Source organism: Aplidium turbinatum, chromosome 8, assembly GCF_918807975.1.
Source record: "Aplidium turbinatum chromosome 8, kaAplTurb1.1, whole genome shotgun sequence".
NCBI classification, from domain to species: domain Eukaryota; kingdom Metazoa; phylum Chordata; class Ascidiacea; order Aplousobranchia; family Polyclinidae; genus Aplidium; species Aplidium turbinatum.
In genome coordinates this window covers 26,192,960-26,213,857 of record NC_137479.1, presented here as the reverse complement: position 1 = coordinate 26,213,857, position 20,898 = coordinate 26,192,960, and the positions used below count along the sequence as shown (strand labels likewise).

Here is a 20,898-nt window from a genome sequence, read left to right as displayed (position 1 = left end):
ACACAACATTGACACCAAGGCAATCTATGTACCGGCACTTGCCCTTAACTTGTTGATTTATCTGTCCTGAATATACCCCAAGTCAGACAAAAGCTTCAATCTATGTTTTGGAAGAGTTATAAAATATTGTTTTTGTAATTCACTATATTTTTCTTTAACAGGAAATATATCTCTGTAAGTCCAGTCTTGCCAGTTGTTGTTAAACCTATTTAAGAGTTCAATACGATCAGTCCTTAAGGGAACACAGTCAGAGGATTGGTGATAAGTTAAGTTTGCATCTGTCACGTCTTTAAAAACGATTACACATCGAATCGCAAACCATCCTCCAAACAAAGGATGAATACAAACTCCATAAATGCTCCTCTTTTTATCCCAAGGATCTAATCCATGAGGTTTAACTTCATTCTCCTCCAATCCTGAGCTGGTGGAAGTAACAGTATTTATTAACACTTTGGAAGAATCATCTTGTAAACGATCTTGTTGGGTAGAAACTCCAACAGCCGCTGAAGGAAAATCTTTATTGAGAATCTCTTCCTCATTTTTCAGTACATGGTTTTCAAGAACATCTTTTCTTTGATAGTAAAATGCTGCCCCGGCAACATGTGCTGCAGTTTGTACTAATACTTTCGGTCTTCCATTTGGTAAATGTTCATAGTCAAACATCACTAATAACTCAGAGTGCGGAAACTGTGATTTAACATTAGTAATGTGATGTGAAATGCAGCTATCAATTGGATCTTTGATTAGATTTTTGCCTTGAACATTACTCAAGAATGGAAGAAATGTTTTTTCAAAAAATGATGGTGTTGACAAGATAACAGCACAAATTGTATCCCCATTGTATTCAAACTTGAAAGAATTTTCAACCTGCTCATTGTACCAAGCAAGTTTGAACAAGTAAACTTCCAAACCCAAAGGGTGTAAACAACTTTTTAAAGTTCTTAAAATATCTTGTGTATTCATTTCATTACTTGTTCACACAGTGCATACAAAACATTATTCAAAACTATATGTAGAATAAAAAATAACCTGAAAGTTCAAAGTATGAATTTAAGCTTCAATTCTAAACAAAATACTCACAACTTGATAATCAATTTTAATAAAACTCTAGCAATTATTGTAGCAAACAGTTTTAAAGGCACAAAAATAAAAGGATATATACATATATATATATAGCCTACTATACGTTTTTTCAATGTTTTGAGCTTGAAAAAAATGCGATAGTACAAGATTTTATTTTAAAATCTTTTAAATAAAATGACTTGTATCCTTTTACAACAAATTCTGGGTGAATGAAAGTTTTTAGGTAAAATTGACAATTGTACACAAATCAATGCTGTTTTGAACAAAAAACATTCAAACCGGTACAACACATTTAGAGAAAGCAAACACTGCAGCACTCATAATACCGGTACGCAAAAAGAATAAACTGCAAATGTTTTCATTTGCAAAATATGACAAAGTATATTAAGTGAAAATCTATTCTCTAGTAGTAGCATGTTGGGTTTAGTTTAATGCAATGCACACAAGTCTTCCATATGTCTGAAGATAGTAGTGTAGCTAAATATGAATAAATCATGTATATATATATATAGTTGAAAAACGTTTGTATTTTTTTAATACTTTTTATGTACGGCAACATGGTAAAAGTTGTGTTGTTGCTGGTAATTCAAAATAGTTTTTCACTACAAAACTGTATTTCAAGAAAAAGCGTTCAAAACAATTCTCTATGTTTGCTGTAAAAAACACAATATTTTGTATTTGACAAAATTCAGAAATATAACGTCGTACTTTAAGTTTTCCCCAACTGCCAAATAAAAGGAATAACTACGGTACTTCCCGCATTGAAATTAGTTGCCAACTCATCCAATTCATTTAAAGCAACTATTAGGAATGACATCAGAATTATATCAGAGAGACTTTGAAATTGATATGCAAATTATGCTTCTATCGTTCAATCAACCTAAATTCTTCACATGTTCTGAAATCAGTACATTTAAGTACCTGATGAGTATTTGTGACCCAAATGTAGAACGACTAAGAACTGTTTAATGTACTACTGTATCATTCTGTGAACATTCAATTAAGTATCGATTAATGTATTATGTTTGAATTTCACACTAAGCCTATTTCATATAGGGCTATATTAATTTTAAGTACGGTATTCATTTATATAAGGTAGGAAAATTGGACAAAACTTGCAATTCCTTACAAATGTTAAACTAAATAGTCTAGCAATATCAATTATTTGTGCATGTCTACGTTTAACATTATAAATTACCTAACGCAAAAGTATGGTAATATAGCTCAGTATCAATATTAACACAAAACTAATTTTGTCAAACATTCAACATGCATAGTTCATTGAAACAGCTAGAAAAAGAAGATCACCAATACCTTACCATGAAAAGTCATACCGTATATAATTAATAACTTTTCATGAATCAATTTTTATCAAAAATTGTTTTCTTTTTATTATTTAATTCAGAGTCTTTTTTGGTTTCCATTTTACCGGTTGCAAGTTCTTGTAAGTAGCGTTCTTTACGACTTAATAATACACTAGGCTTGTCATCTGCTTGATCAATTCCTTGCTTCATAAACCATTCTAGCTTGTATCCAATAAAACCAATTGTTATAGTTGCAGGTAAAAGTAAAACTGGAGCATATGCTCGAACAATTCCCCAAACAATAGGAAGCATTAGAAGGAATTTAGTATTTTTGTTCAGTAAATTTAACTTAATTTGTTTCTGCAAATAATAACAAAAATTCGACAGTGTTGTATTATCACTTCAGGTAACATATCAATATTTTATCAATCTTGTATCCTGCAACCTTCTCCTTTCTGGATTGTGCTTGAGCAAAGAATCAAGTGAAGTCTAAAGGCAGGTAGGCTAATTACTCACTATTGCATCACTTTACTCTTGGGCATTCAAAACATTGCTGAGTTGCTGTCTTGGCTGCTGCTTCACTTTCCACAAACTTTAAAAAAATTCAAACAACCCTAGGCAACTTTTTCACATGTGTTATTGCCAATTTTCTAATTGATGTATTACTGTATTAGTTATTATGGTTAAGTTAAATTTGGGTCGCCTTCACTCCCCTGCCATCGTTGCGAATTTGCCATTTCCATCAACTAACAAAGTTGCCAGATAACATTTGTATGATCAGCAAAATACGCCTCTTCGAAATTTCGGCAAATTTACACACAAAACAATAAAATCTTTCTATGCTTAAAAAGTTCGACTATTCAAGAGAGTAGCGTTAAATTTTTATAATTCTTTTTTAAGATATAGTTTTGAGAAATTTTCCAAGCTTGTTTTTGAACATAAGTTAACCAAAATATAACCATTTTAAGAAATAGCCTACAGCAAAACACTCGTATCAAAGCGAAATTGTTTAGATTAGATTTCAGACGAAACAGACGCTCCCTTGTCGAAAAAGCCTGTTTTATTTTCAAAAAAACGTTGTCATTTTTACGAATTTGCTAAATCGCATTTTTTCATAAAGAAAACAAAAGATGTTCAAATTTGTCAAAAAATTGTTCTATCTGGCAATTTTGAAAGTGCAGCATGTCACGCATGACAGGTGATACGAAAGAGAGAACGCTTTAACGTGGTCGTTGATTTAATAAAGAAAAACAATAAGAAAAAGTGTGATTTACGAAAAGGAGGAAAAGAAAAAAGAAAATCACACTAAAAGAAGGGTCTGCTACTATTCGGTAAGTCCGATTCGGTGAGTTCCTAACCTCTAACCCCTAACCCTAACCCCTAACCCTAAAACAGCAATGATAATTAAGCTACAGTACCCTTTAAAAAAAAATCTGAAAAAATCACCGAATAGGGATCGGATTCACCGAATCGGACTCACCGAAACGGGCCATTCCGCTAAAAAAAAGTAGTCTTTCATTCTCTCGTTTTCGTGAAGAAGTCTAGTAGGCTACTTTCTTTGCGCAATTTTTCTTTGCTTATGTTTTTCTTTTGTTAAATCTATGACCGTGTTAAAGCATGTTAAGTGTTGAAGACAACTGAGATTATTTCCCATTTGGTTTGTTTGGTTTCGAATCTTTATCCTCGGACTGACAATGCCTTGGTAGGTTATTCCTGGTAGTTTCGCATACTTGTAGACTGTAGAGGTTCTTGACGCAGTGCCGGTGGCGGTTACCGAGATTGGCAGAGTGAAGTTTTCCGATTGTTGAAGTGTTGTTGCCGGAGAATTATTCCATTCACTAGGTGCCGCTGAATGGAGAGCAGTCTTGAAATGCGTTGCTCAAGCGCACACCCCGAGAGTCGAACCAGCGCTGCGTAATCATAAGCCGGGCGCATAACCACTGAGTTAGCGGGGCGGACTTCTATACAAAGCTTAGGCTACATATATTTTATCAAGACTTATCTAAACTTGTCAGAGAGCATTAAATGATATGTAAACATTAGTGTAGCCTACGTTTCCCTACTAGTCTACTTGTGTTTCATGAGTTTACGATCGGAGTTGGATAACTTGCATAAGTTCCCATTAAATTACAGTAGCTTGCATTACAATTAGGCTACACGCTCAAAATGTTTAATTAGCCTACATTAGTTCTGATTTTTTTTAAATTGCAATTACTTCTAAATGTAGGCTAATTAATTACTGTAGCTACGCGTTTCAATTACAAAATTTAAATCTTTGAAACATTATGTTCAGTGATTTTATCAAAGGCAGTAGAATTGCATTTGATGAAGATTAAGTTGCGCAAATGGCCGTGCCCCGTAGTCTACTCAGTGTCGTAGATATCGTAGTCCCACACAAAATCCAAATTTTTGAGGTATGAACGTTACCAGCTATTCAAAAAAGTATTTTGTTGGAGCTGATTCTGAGTAAACCCTTAATATAGCCTACGTTGTAATTTGGACTATTTTTTTTTTAATTACAATTAGCCTGCATTTCGTTACAACAAAACTTTTCAATCAGCTACAATTACAGTATAAGTGGGTAAAGTGGGGTACCACGCTCCGAGGGAGAAAAACACTTGCAGCGGCTTTGTAAAGTAACTACCGTATGCATAGTATCCCGTGAGCAAACAATCAAATGATGCATAGTTGCAGTCTTCTCCATAATAGAAAGTTTGAGCTTAGTTTAGTTTATGACTTGGATTTTGTGGAAAGAAACTTGTTTTGAAGTCATTTTGAAAAATTTTCAGATAGTAAATAGGCTACGGTGTTTTTTAATATTTTGTAGTGACAGATGTATTTTTTCAAAGTTTGCTTGTATTTAATGGCACATGTTAGGCTATACTGAAACTGTGGTCAAAGTTATATTTGAAAATGCTACAGTAGTTTCTGGGCATGAGAATGAATTGCAATGAAGGACCCCTCGGGGCAAGTTGTGACACATTTGATGGGACTATTTGTTACAGTGTCACAATTTGCCCCCTTTTTAGTGTCTCTTGCAGATAAATCAATAGTTTAATATGTGTTGAATAACAATATCTAAGACTGGCTGCTTTTTAATGATAAGATGTAAAGAATACAGCAGGAGTTGAGTTTTTCAGGGTTTTAAGACAAGAGATGGTTTATCATTGCCAATTTCGAAAAACACAAGTTTAAACAAAGCTGGGTTTTATATCTAGACTTTAACAAAAGACAAATACCGTGGGAAAGTTTTTTGATAATTTGCAGGAAGTATTTTGTAATTAAAAGTTTGGTCATGTATATGTGTACAATGTAGACAAACACTGGTGTTACAACTAGCCTATGCCTAGTAATATGAGAATATGACATTAGTTTTCAAAACGGGTATACACGCTCAGTGGGCCGAATCGTTTCTCAGGAGAGAGACTCGGTATCTATTGTTTGCGTCATCAATGCGATTGGCAATTTCATCCTCTCCATGTTTTTGTTTCCCAGGATGCATTATCGCGATTATTTTATTCATAGGGCTCATCCTAGATCTAAAGAAGTTGCAAATAATATGAAGATTGCACCTTCCCAGTTGTTGCTGCCAGTTGCTGGAATTGTTTGCCTATTTGAGTAAAATAAGATGAAAATTTAAATGAATTCAAAGCTCGCTTGAAAACGTTCTATTTCAATGAACATTATGACTGAAAGTACCGTATTAATTATCACCATTGTCATGTACAGCGCCCAGGAGCATAGTATAATTGTGGATGTGGCGCTATATAAATATTGTTATTATTATTATTATTAAATGTTTCAGAATGTGAGCTATGAAGGAAGATAATTTTTTAGAAAAGGCCTATTGTATGTTCAATATTTTGCAAGTTCTAATAAACTCACTACAGAAATACTTGTACATTACTTAATTTTGACAACCATATTTGTCATCTTTACTTGCCAGGGAATAAATTTTGCACAGAAAATTATATTTCAGGCCTACCATTATCCATTCCTCTTTATTCATCCTACAAATAGGAGCCTTAGATTGAGTGATTCTAGGACACTTTAAAGCTTATTTTGACTAAGATTTCATGCCTGGTAAAAAAAAAACGGAGAAGATCAATGACAATTTACGACGTACGGCCATACAAAAAACATTTGTTTCTATGTATGAAACTTACCCCACTAGTGCAGCAAAAAGTTAAAAACGACACCTTGATTTCAATTATAATTTACAAACAAAGTATTCAATGTTCTGAAAAATACTCATCAAAAATCGATACACCAAAGTTGTAAGGCCCCGCAAGCGAAATTTCGTTGAAATCAAAGTTATAGTTTGACCAGGAGATGGAAAACAAAGAAATAATAAATTTCTGTCCCGCTTTACCCTACCGTAGGCTACAATAACATGAAAATGTGTAATGAGTTACATTCAATTACAATGATATTGATCAAACTCTGGTTACTGTTGAATCGTTTTTCGATGTTTTCAACCTGCTGTTTTTTTTCTCCCTGTTACTGAAGCCTATTTTTGCTGGTAGGCTATGTGTGCAGGTCACTAATGCTGCTCAGTGCTCAGTATTACGATGTGTTAAAATTTCTTTATTTGGCCTGCTGAAATTTTCGCCTTATTTGGCGCAGTTGTTATTTTTGTGAAGGCAGGCTACTTCTATGATTTTGTTTTCTAAGAATCAAGAAAATGAAATGTCTTCTGACAGGTGTCAAACCCACAACAATACTTGATATGAACGACTCGGTTACATAACTTACATGTCTTGCAATGGAAGCTCGTGTGTAATACAAAATCATACTGACTCGTGTGAACATAAATTCGTTTGTATTTTCCAAGAAGTAGCCCAATGTTTTTGATTTAAAAATATGCTTTTTGTTTCATGACAGTGGATAGAGAAGGTATAAGTGTTGTACGTAGAAGTCAGTAAAAAATCTGGATTGTGTTTTATGTTTTGCGTTAGGAGCGCATAAGCCTATGGTAAAAGAATGCACCTCTATTAAATGTAAACTCAACAAAACATACAGTCTCAAACAAAAATTAACTTGCCAAAATTACGGGATATACATTGCAACGTGCACCATATGTCACGAACACTATGTAGGACAAACCATGACAAAATTTTCCACACGTTGGGCCACACATAGATCTATTTGGAACAGTTTTAATTACTTTGATAAATCCGGTGACAAAGCAGCATTATTGAAACATTATGCGAAACTCCACAATATTGAACTCAAAAAGAAACCAGCTCTGGCAGACTGCTTTGTCGTTACTTTCGCCGAACAACCCAGCAAACATTATTTAGACATCGCTGAAGATAAATGGTTACATACAATCAAAGCCACCATAAACATACAGAAATTGATTCGACCAACCACTTAAATCCCATGTCATCAGCAACCTCCGACCCCTGTGGTGTAGAACTGTAGATTCTTCAACTATACCCATTTAAACGTATTCTTTTTTGACGCTTTGTCTATGTAAGCTTATGGCAATGGACTGAAATTAAATTGCGTTTTTCTTTGTATTCGTCTTGTTGAACTGTTGTAATTTACTAGATGGATGCCCATTTACACTTATTCTTTATTGACGCTTTATCGATATAAACTTACGGCAATGGACTGAAACTAAATTGCGTTTTTTCTTTGTATTCGCCTTCTTAAACTGTTGTAATTTACTAAATGGATGATCAGGTTAATGTATTTCTTGAATTTTGTACCAGTATATTGTTGGAAATCGTGGGACCAGTTAAGATTTCGGCTTGCAGGTTTTGATTTTAATATTATGTAACCATCTATTTAAAATATAATTTTTATGCGTGTTAATAACATCGGAGTTTGCTTTATTTGTTCGTTTTACGTATTTTTCAAATTTTCTTCTTTTTTTACATGTGCTAGCTGAAGATGCTATTACTATAGCGAAATCGATTCTTAACTTAATAAATTACACTAAGAGGTTAGATCGTTGTGCAAATGCCAGCATTTGATGAATGCAAATTAGCAGTAGCCTAAGAATGGATTTGGAGTCGTTGACTTCAAATCCGGGATTTTCAGAACAGGAGTCTAGAAAACCTGACTCTGTACACATCTGTCTCTGCACGGCTGAGTTGACATTGTATGCTTTGTAAAGTTGTAAGAGTCTTTTATTTTTTACTTTTTTTTATTTAAAGTACCGTACAGCGCTATACAAAACACAATATTATTGTAATTGCAGCAACACGAACTAGTGGTGCGATACTGATGAGCCCAGCCTCATGGGCGAAACACGTGTCTATCGCTGAGTTCCTGCTACACTCGACTGCCGAGAAACACTTCACTGTCTGTTAAAAATTAAAAAAAAAATATTGAAGACGAGAAAAATTTTGTACCAAAACCAAATTTTTGATTTAGTGGAAGTTTTGACTTTGTTTAAATTAATGACTTTAAAATCTTTTATTGAAAAGTAAGTTGTGTACAGTATATTTCAAAAATAGTAAGCAAGTTTGACACTTGGTTGTTCACTTGCTCTGGTAATGACTGTACAAGATTTTAACTACAAAAACATTACGAAATCTGTCGTGTGTCAATGAAAATATTTTTTGAGTCAAAAACGGAACAAAGTAAATCATTGGTTACAGTAAATTCCGCTACGTTAATCATAGCTTGTAGACTAATGATAAAGCTACAAAGTAGCGCACTCTCTTGTATACTTTAAATTGCGCCTACGATATATAAATATTATAGCTGGTGCAAATTGGACGTATCCTTTAAAGAAATCTTGTTCTGCAAGTTTCATATGTGAGCTGCACTAATAGATCACCAGCTAGAAACTTGATACGATGGCTATAGCTTCAGGCATATACCTAATCGATGAAAATACAGCATATAGTAATTGAATAGCCTATAAGCAAACTTTATTTGGTTGTTAGAATACAAAAGAATATAAGACAAGCAAGACACAACAATACAACAAGGTTGAGCATTATAACAATATATTTTACATATTTACCAAAAATAGAACATAATTTCTGTTATTACAGCTACGTTTTAAACTTTGCTATTTAGTTGTTGATTTTATCGTAGAGAACAGAGTAGCTATGAAACAGCTTAGCATATTCAGGCAATCCAGGCCGCAGCAGTATTTTGTTAAGAATTGTTTGTTTTTCAAAAATAAAAACTTTAATTCTTCAAAAAATTAAATTATTTATGCTCAAGTATTCATCGTAATTAATATGTTATCTAAGTATACGATACTACAACTTATTGTTTATTATTATTAGTAATATTTAAATGCTATGTTTGTAAGTAAGTGTCAATTGGGCCACATGGTAGCAAGCCAATCAAGTATCACAAGTCAATCTTTTCAATAGTTGTTTTTGGGACATAAATGAATAACCAAGGCCAATATTATAGTTTCACAATTAGCGTATTTGTAATACAATAGTAATAGCCTCGTCGTTTTTATGCCCCTTGGGACAAGATACGCTGTAACTTAACTAATTTAGCAACAAAAGTTGTATAGTCATTGAGTCAGCTACTCTCATTTTGGGATGCTGCAAAAATGCTTTTGTCAGGACACAGCCGCATAATCTATAGCGGTGTCCTATCGTTGCCTTTCCATTTCCAATCGGCCACGCAAATAACTATTTTGTTGTTTTCTTATTGAAGGCTACTTACATCAAAAGTAAGCTAAGTTAGGTTTTTACATTATTCGCATTCATCTAGATTCTAGTGAGAACTACGAAAACTTCGGAAGTGGTGTAATATGAATGAACAAATTGGTCTGCACATTCTTGGATTATCATAAGATGACACACTGACGCTAACCATGACTGCAGTATTTGAATCTTCAACCCGAGTGCCACTTATTTTTCTTGCTGTGATAACTATGTTACAAACAATACAAGCAAGTAAGAAATTATCATTCTGTAAAAGTTTGGGCTCGTGACTTGATAATTGGGAGTAGGCTACTTGCAAGACACAGCTCGCTACCACTCTATCTTTTTATCCTTCTTTCTTTTCTTTTGTCTCCCCTGTCACTCTCACTCACTCACTCTCTCTTATTCACTCACTTACACACTCTCCTCTCCCTCCGTTTCTTTCTGATTTTGCTTCAAAGATGCCTGGTCTTTATTCCAAAATATTGGTAGCCAATTTAACAGAACAACTTTTGTAAGCGCCAGCAAAGCATGAACCAATCAGAAGCTGCATTGTTTGTAACGTCATTACGTAAATGAAAGTCAGAGGTGGAACATAAATAAAACGCAAACAGTTCTAATAGAAAATAAATTAAGTGAACATTCCACCGTAGCCAGCGTATCCTAGTAGGGTAGGGCTAGGGAATACATTTCGATGACGTGGGTTCGATTCCCACCCCTGTCATGACTGTTTTATCTTCTGTAAATACCAAACAAAGTTCAAACCACTGATCAACTCTCTGGATGAGTGCTAGAAAGGTCACAGTTGGAAGGTAGTCACTTAAACGCAGCTTCTGCTTGGTTTATGCCTTACAAGCTCTTACAAAAGTTGTTATGTTAAAATGGCTACCAAAATATCAGAGTCGACAAGTGTTGCAATACGCTGGAAGTAACACAAAACTGCATGTCTGTGGGCTGCAATGTCACAGTAATTCAAAGACTTGTAGGGACCCGTAATGAATATTCCTTGATTTCAACTTTGTGCAAAATGTTTTCTCCTATAAAATTTGGGTTCCTTAAAAAACTCACGTGTTGTAAACAGAAATAATTGATAAATCGTTTTCCACCCAATAACCTACTGCAGCTTTCACCAGTGATTCTGCTCAACAGCGATTGATCGCTATTTTCTCTGTTTTAACAAAAAGTTACATTATGATGTCAAATCGGTGACTTCATCCAGAATAACTTTTAAGAAAAAGCGTCAGTTTCAAGTTGTTGTGAAGTAACAACTATTCAATATCTCCGCATTTCACCTCTATGACGAAATTTTACCATGATTTTACCCTTGTTGTTCTACAATCGTAAGCATAGACCTATTGTTGAAATTTGCAAATTTTAAATTAGGCCTACGTAATTACTTGCCTTTTCTTTTAATCTGAAAGTGCTTTATATAACTTCACACAATCTTATTTTGCTATAACACATTATTTTATTTCCAAATTCAAAATTTATTCATTCTAAAACACGCCAATTCAAAAATTGGTGTTTTAATTTCTGCAATTCGAACTCACAAAATAAAGAAAGTCCCCGAAACTCATTTCGTTACCTTTGTGTCATCGAAGCATAGTTAAGCCAGCAGCGGTTCTGCTGTCATCAGGGGATTATAAACATTCAATAAAAAAAACTAGAACCCCTGCAGACTCTTGCCAGAGGGCAGCCTGGTAATTGAATCTGAAACATCGTACTGTGACTTATATGCGAGTTATTTCAGGTTGCATTCATAAGGAAAACGTGACCAGAATGTGGAGAAAGATTGAAACACCTGCATTCCCATCCCCATTTCCAGCAACTACGCAATGCTCATGGAGGTAAGATTTTAATAATTTCTACAAAAAATGCGTAAGAGTTTATCAGAAATTAAGAATTAAAAAATGGTGTCCGACAAATTGTTCGTAAGCAATTGTTCGTAAAGCAATTGTTCGTAAAATTAATTCTTTGTAAAACAATTGTTCGTAAAGCATTTTTTCATGCATGCAGTTAAAGTTTGATTTATACGAAGAAATGCTTTACGAAGAATTGTTTTACGGATTTCATTTTTGCGAAAAACAGTTTACGAACAATTGTTTTACGAACAATTGCTTTACGAACAATTTGCCTATTTATTATTTATTTGCGCCAGACAAAGTTGTCCACATCCAAAACAAAAACAACGAAATAATACACAAACTGCAAATGCACAAAGGTCACAGAGAGCCACTATAACCTTAAAAAATGTATGATAAAATGACCTCAGTTCAATTCAGTTTCAGTTTGATTTTATTTTCGACCATCACGACGAAAAACAATATATGCCAAACATAGCAGAGGTCTAGAATAAGGTAGAAACGACAAAACGCGGACGTTATAGCGTGCATGATACCAAAGTAGGACAATCAGTTTAAAATATGGCACGGTCGCAACACCTAGAATTTTTAAAAATTTAGAAAAAAAAAAACAAAGAGAGAAGAAAAGGCAAGTAAATTTTTTTAACAGTTTATAGGCTATGAGTAAAAAAAGTAAATAAAAAAACAAGACAAAAAGACAGTTGCTATGTTGATCGAATTTGGTGCGTTATCAAAAGTGCTGATGGTCTTGAAGGAAACACTCTTGATGCGTTAGCTCATCATAAAGAAAAAGGTAGGCAAAGAAAACCCCTGAAAGAGATCCTACCGCGGGCAATGCACCAGGTCTTGCAAGACTAACAAAAACGATACAGTAGATATTATTAAAGCAGCATAGAAATATAAACAGTTCGTTGAAGTTTTTTTTAAAGTTTTTTTTTAAAGTGAAAATGATATTCAAAAGTGGGCAATACTGCAGCAAAATTTTACAAATCAATGAATGTTGTGACTTTAACAAACCATTAAAAAATATATTAGCATACCGGAATGGTAATGTTTAATAAGAATAAAGAAATTCTGAACCTTGGAATTTTGATTGCCATAGCTAGGCCTATCACTAATGTTGCTTGAAATGAAACACATTTTGTCAAAACGAAACCACTAATTTGTTGTCATAATCAGCAATCCGAAATATGACAAAATTTTAAGATATTAAGATAAAAATATTTGCTTGGAAGCAAAGCGAAATTTTAATGCTATTTGATTATTTTTTAATAATGATTTGTTATCAGCAATGAGCCAATTACATATTGCCGGCATCTTCATGGCTAAAGTGCATTTTTGTTGGCTAATTTCTTGACTAATCTTGTCTTCATAGCTAATTTGCTTTCTTCAACTTCACACTTGCTTCGTTTTTATACTTGGATTTTGCAACACTAAGAAAAAGTAAGCCAAGGAACACTTGATATTTGAAAACGCATGGAAAAGAAAAAAGAAATATATCAAAATTAAGATTTATTTTTAATAAGTCTAGTCTAGATATAACAGCTCATTGGAGAACTTTGTAATTTCCATTAAAATGTCATGTTTGTGTGAAGTATTTATTGACATACCAACGTGATAATGTTTTTGCATGGCAGCTTAACTTCCCCACGGACATATCGTATCAAAATTCAGTTCACACAATTCTCCTTGATGCCCCCTAATAAAGACGGAGATTGCAAATTCCAATGGCTTTCTGTCATAAACGGACGCAGTACTTCGGCGGGCGAAAAAAATGCATACACTCTTTGTGGAAAACACAGCCCTGGAACTTTAGTTACGACAGGTTTGAGTCTAAATCTTAATTGTTCATTAGAAATTTAGATTTGTAGCCTATCGAAAATGGTTTAATTGAAAATCGAAAACAGGTTAACTCATGAAACATTAGGCCATCTTAGTTAGTTTCAGAGTCGAAGAGATCTGTCCTAATCTTTTTGAATCCCGACGGCTGAGCTACAAGTGCATGGACATTTGTATCAGGAAAGCTTTTGTTTTGACACTACACACTGCCCGGTTCGTTATCGAATTCCTCCACCGGTCAACCCTAATAATGCAGTTGGATAAGACGTGAACGTCGCTACACTAAAATCTAGACTGGAAGCTGAAATTCTACGCCTCATGAAGGCAACAAACAGGATCACCACATTGGCAGTTTTAACGCCAAATCTGAGAAATTTGAGCGTTTTTTTAATGCGTTGGGCAAGCTATTTTGACTTTGGCATTTTAATATATTTTTGGCGTATTTTTATATTTTTTTTCATCATTTTAAATAGTCTAAAAACACTGCTTTTTCAATGCGCAGTACCCTATGTACAAAACACCAGGTTTGAAGAGGCAACTTTTCCCGAATCCCGATGATGTTTTTCATAATATGCAGTTTGGGCTGATTTTGTCAACAGCATGATTACTACTGTAATCTAACTCTAAAGGCGTTGCGACCATTCTATATTTAAACCTCAGAATCTATTAAAAAAACACACAAATTTCTAAAATTTGACATCAAACCGCCAATATGTCAACCCTGTTAGTTGCTAAGATGAGGCCTAGTCTAGATGTTATTATTTATAGCGACGTCCACGGATAAAGGTTCTACTTTATGAACTATGTGACGAGAAGATCAAGCATCACTGGTTCGACTTTCTGGATGTGAGCTTGAACAACGCACTTCAAGGACAGCTCTCCACCTGGCGGCACACAATAAATAGAATAATTTACAAGATACCACATTTCATCGACTGGGATTCTTACTTTGTCAACCTCTGTGACCTGACCTGCATCAGTGCGTCAGTCCTCCCCGTTAGCTCAGTGGTTACACGCTCGGCTCAAAATCACGCGGCGCAAGTTCGACTCTAGGGGTGTGCGCTTGAGCAACGCACGTAAAGGACTGCTCTCCATTCAGCGGCACCTGAATGGACTCCACTCCATTCAGCGGCAACAATCGGAAAACTTCACATTGCCAATCTCGGTAACCGGCCCTGCGTCAAGAGCCTCTACAAGTTCGCGAAACTACCAGGAATAACCAATCAAGGCTTTGTCAGTCCGAGAATAAAGATTCAAAACCAACCAACCAGTATTTTAAAGCCTTTATAAGAATGCGAAACATCCAGAAATCTTTTTCTAAAAAGGCTTTCTCATACCGAAGATAAGGATTCAACTCATCAATCAAAGAAAGCCTATATTATGTTTGCAGGAAGATTTTTACAAATTTATCTCCATTCTACTCCGGCGGCCAGTGGACAAAAATACATTGGTTTTCAAGCCTCTCTTACTACTACACAAGAAAAGCCACTACTTCCAGGCAGGTTTTGTATTCATGGTCTTAATTTCTTCAAAACATCATTTTAATAGGTCCACATGTCCTGTTAATCGAAAAACTGCACAATGGTGTATGATGTGCTGTGCTGTTGATCGACAAATGTTATATATAAAAATTTGAAATAAACGGGCATAGCCTTAAAAACCTGAATTTTTAAGCTGTGCAATGTAATGATGTAGGGCTACCGTTTTCAACAACATTGTTACAAAGAAGGTAGGCTATATGTGGTAAGAGTATCAACATTATACTTGCGTAGGGTTAAACGTCGACAGTATTATGCAAAACGAATCAAAGAAAAAAAAGAAGCCTGTGCGTACAAGAGAGACTCTTGGTTCTGTTTTGAACCGGATACGTCCTCCTTCTAGACCAGGTATGGAAAGAGTAACATTTTATAAGATGCTGTTTATGCTTCAACTAAAGTAAGCTATAAGGTTGAATTATAAACCCCAAAACTGATTCGCAAAGGCAACCACATATTGACCCAGACAGCAAAATCAGTCATTTTTACATTGATGCAATGTCTGAAAAATGAAGGATTTTGATGTCTAGGAACCCATGCTGTTGCGGTTGAACTTTTCAGGAGTCCAGTCAAGTCTTGGTTGCCAGTAGCGCTAATAAGGAGGTCCTTTCCAAGGGGGTCTCAAAGAGTTAGAGAAAACGACGTGTACTGTAATTGGTTTGCTCTTGTGCGTTGGCATCACGTCTATTTATATTTTGGAGTAATTCTGCTTTTGTAGGAAAATTATTGTTCGTAACGATAAAAGAGAGAGAGAAAAAGAGAGATTGTTAAATTGCGTTTCAATAGTGCAAGTCAAATACATACATATAAGCAAGAAGCACCAACAAACCGCAAGGTTTTTTAGTCAAAGTGCTTTTTGCATAAAAACACACAAATTTTTAAAGTTTAAATAAACAGTTAAAAAATAAGTAGACAATGCAAAGATAAACACAAAAGCAACTTGTGAGATACAGACAGTGAAGTATGGCATCCGTACGAGTAGATCATTAACTTCATATCATCATCATCATTTTCAGCCTGTGAGAGCCCACTGCAGAGCGTAAGCCTTCCCCTTTTCATGCCAATTTACATGATTATGTGCTAGTTGGTACCAATTGGTTGTATTCACGACGTTGTATTGCATTGTTTGTCAATGTCGTCCCTCCATCTTACTTTTGGTTTTAATTTTTTCTAACTTCATATACTGTATCATTAAACGCTAGGCTACATAGTTGAATTGTAGGCTCATTCTCCTCTTTAAATATTTCTAAAGGGGAGTCTTTTGCTTTATTTTTTAGCTGTGTCACCAGTACTAGGCATCAAACTACAGCCTTTCAGCGCCGTGTGATTGCTGTTGCAAGTTTGACTAAAGCGTTGAAATCATTGCTTTTCAGTTGTTTTGACACAAAGTCAAAAAATTGAAGAAATGAACAGACGAAGGAATCTTGGTATACCCGTGCGAGAGAATCCAGTGTATGACGCCAACGGTAATGTAATCGAAGGTTTGCAAAGCACAAAAAAGAAAAAGGTCACTACTACGCGTCCCATTGGTAAGAAATATTATAAAACTCCTTTCGAAATTTGTAATTATAAGCAGGGTTGCCAGATGGCCTTTTTTTAGGCCAAATTCCAGAAAACTGGCCTTTTTAAATTGCAGTTGGCCTACAAAAATTGATGCAAATAAGGCCAGAAAATCTGGCCTTATTTGGCCCTTTTTATGGCTGCAAGTTTTGACCGGTTTAGAAAGTATTATTTTAGGCTAAGGAAATTCAATTTCAATTGTAATATAAAAGTATCACTTATCATCACTTAGAGCCTGACCTATATTCGTTTTAATTTTAATTAGTGAGTAGAGACATTGGTAGAGAGTAGAGAATGTGTTAGCGGTGGACAGGGCGGTTCTATTAAGTTGCACCTGCCGTAAACCGTAAAGTATACACTTGCCTTGTTTGTTAATGTGATGTGTTTGCATTCCATTTGTGCAATTTTGTCGTATTTTGTTTGCTGCTAAATAATTTTAAAACCGAGTATTAGTTTTAGTTCTTATGACATCTTAAACGTATTGATTTCGTACTGGGTTGGTCTGTGAATAAGTTTATCATAAAAGCCTACGACAACACATTTCACTGATTTTTGAACACTCCACGTTTACTTCTGATCCGGTTTGCAATACGCAAAATGCTACAGAACGACAGGAAATCTTTGCATTCGTTTATTTTTGATTTTTTAGATTCGTGGTTTTAAACTTCTATACATCAAATAAGCTGGGTTTTTTTTGCTGAGACTTTTCGGTCATTTGTTCGAAATGACTTGAAAAAATTCGGTCATTTTTTATTTATTTCGATCATTTTTAGTCATTTTTGGTCATTAATAGTCAATTGACTATATATTTTTTCGGACATTTTGACCGAATTGACTACATTTTTTTCGGACATTTTGCTAAAAAATCGGTCAATGACCGATAAATGACCAAAAAAAAACCCAGCAAATAAGTTTTGATGTGAGTGAAGGCTATATTTTATATTGTTATTGAATTTTATACATTCTTTAGTTGATACAAACAGTGTTTTATTTTAATAATTCTTCTGTAGTCATATATAGCCCTGAAAATAGTTTCCAATCTTGTAGTTGTAGACATCCCTGGTACATATACTCAATAAGACAAATTCATGCTTATTGCTTAGCTAGATGTTCCGAATAGCACTGTTCATGAATTGAAGTAATAGTGGTTTCTAGTTTATCTGCTACTACAGTAATTTTTCATTAATCAAATTATGCAAACGAACCGGTCATTATGCTCTGACAGTGCTAAATTATTATCTGTCATATTTAATCGTAAAATGGCATTTTCAAAAAATTATTTCAATTAAGTTGTTAGCGTTTATTTAGCCTTAGAAGTAAATAAAAAATTTGGCCTTTTTTTGGCCTTATTTCATAATGGATTTGGCCTTACTATAGCTTGAGTATCTGGCAACCCTGATTATAAGTTTTCTTTTGAACTTCCACTACGATGCGTGTGTCAAGAAATTAATCTCAAACGTTACTACATTGGCTTTACATTACAGTTAGTTTGATTTGAAGAATTTTTTATTACAAAAATAAATAGCACTTGCTTTGATAGGTTTTAAGGTGATAGCCATATTATATCTACTGTACGGTATACAAAAAAGTATAAGCTTTTTGAACTAAATTAAGATCTGTTTTTCGGTACAGGCTACAACGGTGAGCTACCACCGCCAACAACGTTTATTGGTTAAATTTTGGTAAAACTATTGTATTGGTAAGTTAAATACGTTATAAATATACCAACAAAGCATTTAATCTTTAACGAAGGTTTTCTGATTTATTTTCAGTTATTCAGAACGTACCTTCGAAAAAAAGAGGCCCCACGTTGTCCAATGAAATAAAAACTGTTTTGATAGTGATTGGAATTATATCCCTTTGCTTTGGCCTTCTTCTTCTCATTAAAAAGTGTGGATTTCTACAAAGAATCTTGAAATGGCGCAAGAGGAATGAAAGTGAAGACGAAGAGAGCTCGGTGGAAAACTTAAACTATACCAAAGATGGTAATTTTATAAAAAACAATTTAAGTAAACAAACTGAGGGACAGAAGCGAAATGTTAGCTCTAAAATTGCTAACAAGGAGCATAACAATTTCAAAAACGAAAACTCTGGAAAATTTAACCAAGTGGGAAAAAATTACAACAACACGTGCTTTCGTTCGTATCCAGCAAACAAGGTATCAAAGGCACAACAAATAAAAAGAACTATTTCGAAAAAAGCTGGAGTTAGAAGAACTTACCACCACCAAATCCATCATGAAAAGCAGATGAAAAGAAATAGCGAACAAAAGATTGCGGACTGTAACATTCGGAAAAAAGACCCTGGAAAAGTTAATACACGGAGAAGAGACCCCTCTCATTTCCCTGCACAAGTCGTCAGTACCAAAACTACTGCTCATTCCAGAAGTAGACAATCGAAATCTTTGCAAAAACAATTGCCAACCAAAAGTATGAAAGATGGTAGCAATTCTGATAAACACCGTGGTAAGACAAGAAATACGAAATCTTATCGAAATCAAGCTTACAATAAAAGTGGCTGCAAATCTGAGTCCTTTGACTCTCAATCGCCCCAGACTCGATTTTCAAAAAAATCAAAGTCGAACCGAAACCGAGCGAGGAATAGCAGACAAAGTAACAAAGCTCGAACAAAAGTTCAAGCCTGCAGTAGCAGTGAGGACAGCGACGTCATCACAACGTCATCGTATGACTCTACTTCATCAGACAGCTCTTTTGAAATGCGATCAAAGCCAATAAGAAGATGACACAAACCAATTGGGAAATTGTTGTTCTGCTTTATCATATTTTGGAAGCAAAAGAATGTCTCTTTCTTTTATGTAAACCAACTGATTGAAACGCCAAAAGACTGCACATGAGATGTGCACGCCGTACAATTCTAGGCCTACTACTCTACTCTTCGAAAAGCGTGGAATTGCAGCAGAGCTTATTGTTAAATGTGGTTTTGCTTGGCCTGTTGCGACTATTCAACTTCTTGCTTGTTCTTTAAGTTTAATGATAGGTTACGCGTAAATACCAGTTTTGGTAGTGTATAAGTAATGCAGTAGGAGCTGATGTCTCTCTAACTCTGTTCTGGTTCATCGATGTTATTGAGGAAAATAATAATAATTATATGTTTTTTGCATCAGTCAATTAGTTTGCCAATTGAATTTGCAATCTCTGGTTTGTATGTTAGTCTACGCTTTTACGTCTAAGAAGAATACATTTTTTCTTGTTAATGTTACGGCTATTGGCTTTCGCACAATGGCCAGTTTGATTGTGCATCTTTCTACGGATGTGCGATTGAGCAACTCATTTCAGAACCACTCCCCATTCAGCGGCACCTAGTGAATGGAATAATTCACAGACAACGACACTTCAAAACAAGCCGAAACTTCACTCTGTCAATCTCGATGATCGAATCTGCGTCAGAGGTTCAAAGCCTCTACAAGAATGCGAAGCTTCCAGGATTAAACTCTTAAAGAAGCTTTTTCAGTCCAGGGAAAAAATCAAATCAATCAATCAATAGAACTCAGGTGAAAATGTGGTAGCTACTAAAACATGACAATTCCCTGTAATCAAGAAAATGAAATATCTTCTGACAAGTCAAAGACACAACAATGCTTGATATGAACGACAGAAAGATCTTTAAGCCTTGTAGGACACCGCCAACCAATCAGAACATATGTTTAAGTGTTTATTGTCCAATTGTGTCCCCTCTAGCACTCAGTCAGAAAGTTGATCCGTGATTTGAACTTTTTTTAATAATTACAGAAGAAAAAGGAGTTATGATAGGGGTGGGAATCGAAGCCACGTCATCGATATGTATTTCCAAGCCTCAGGGGCTCCGGAGACTTCCTGAGAGTGGGGGGGGTAATTTAAACAGGGGCTGGAACGATGTTTTGACATCGATAGGGTCTTATTGGATTATAACATCACATACACTTCTGGAAGATCGCTCCCTAGACCCCGTTTGCATTACTGAAAGCTTTAGTTTTTTATACAGCGTCGTAGGCGGCATGTTTCGCGCCGAAGGCGCAAAATTCTTGCCTTTCAGCACGATTTAAATCGAAAAATTCTTTTAACGAATCTGAAATCACGAGCAA

General features: G+C 34.9%; 2 protein-coding genes across 2 annotated transcripts; one reads left to right on the top strand and one right to left on the bottom strand.

Annotated features, from left to right (window-relative positions):
* Positions 1-44: 44 nt before the first annotated feature.
* Positions 45-1,018, bottom strand: LOC145775092 (cyanocobalamin reductase / alkylcobalamin dealkylase-like). The gene has a single exon (XM_082586289.1). The coding sequence runs from the start codon at positions 961-963 to the stop codon at positions 58-60; it is 906 nt and encodes a 301-aa protein (XP_082442415.1). The 5' UTR covers positions 964-1,018; the 3' UTR covers positions 45-57.
* A 9,066-nt stretch (positions 1,019-10,084) lies between these two features.
* Positions 10,085-20,355, top strand: LOC145775802 (uncharacterized). The gene is made up of 7 exons (XM_082587172.1): positions 10,085-10,273; positions 11,772-11,868; positions 13,521-13,708; positions 15,113-15,220; positions 15,495-15,608; positions 16,631-16,786; positions 18,590-20,355. Exons 1-7 carry the CDS (start codon positions 10,192-10,194, stop codon positions 19,558-19,560), a joined length of 1,716 nt encoding a protein of 571 aa, XP_082443298.1. The 5' UTR covers positions 10,085-10,191; the 3' UTR covers positions 19,561-20,355.
* The last annotated feature ends 543 nt before the right edge of the window (positions 20,356-20,898 follow it).

Bases quoted from the DNA above. Each gene is read 5' to 3' on its own strand.
- LOC145775802 (XM_082587172.1), top strand. From the start codon at position 10,192: ATGACTGCAGTATTTGAATCTTCAACCCGAGTGCCACTTATTTTTCTT. The intron at 11,869-13,520 runs GTAAGATTTTAA...TTTGCATGGCAG, and splicing joins ACTACGCAATGCTCATGGAG to CTTAACTTCCCCACGGACAT. The intron at 13,709-15,112 runs GTTTGAGTCTAA...TTATGTTTGCAG, and splicing joins TGGAACTTTAGTTACGACAG to GAAGATTTTTACAAATTTAT.
- LOC145775092 (XM_082586289.1), bottom strand. From the start codon at position 963: ATGAATACACAAGATATTTTAAGAACTTTAAAAAGTTGTTTACACCCT.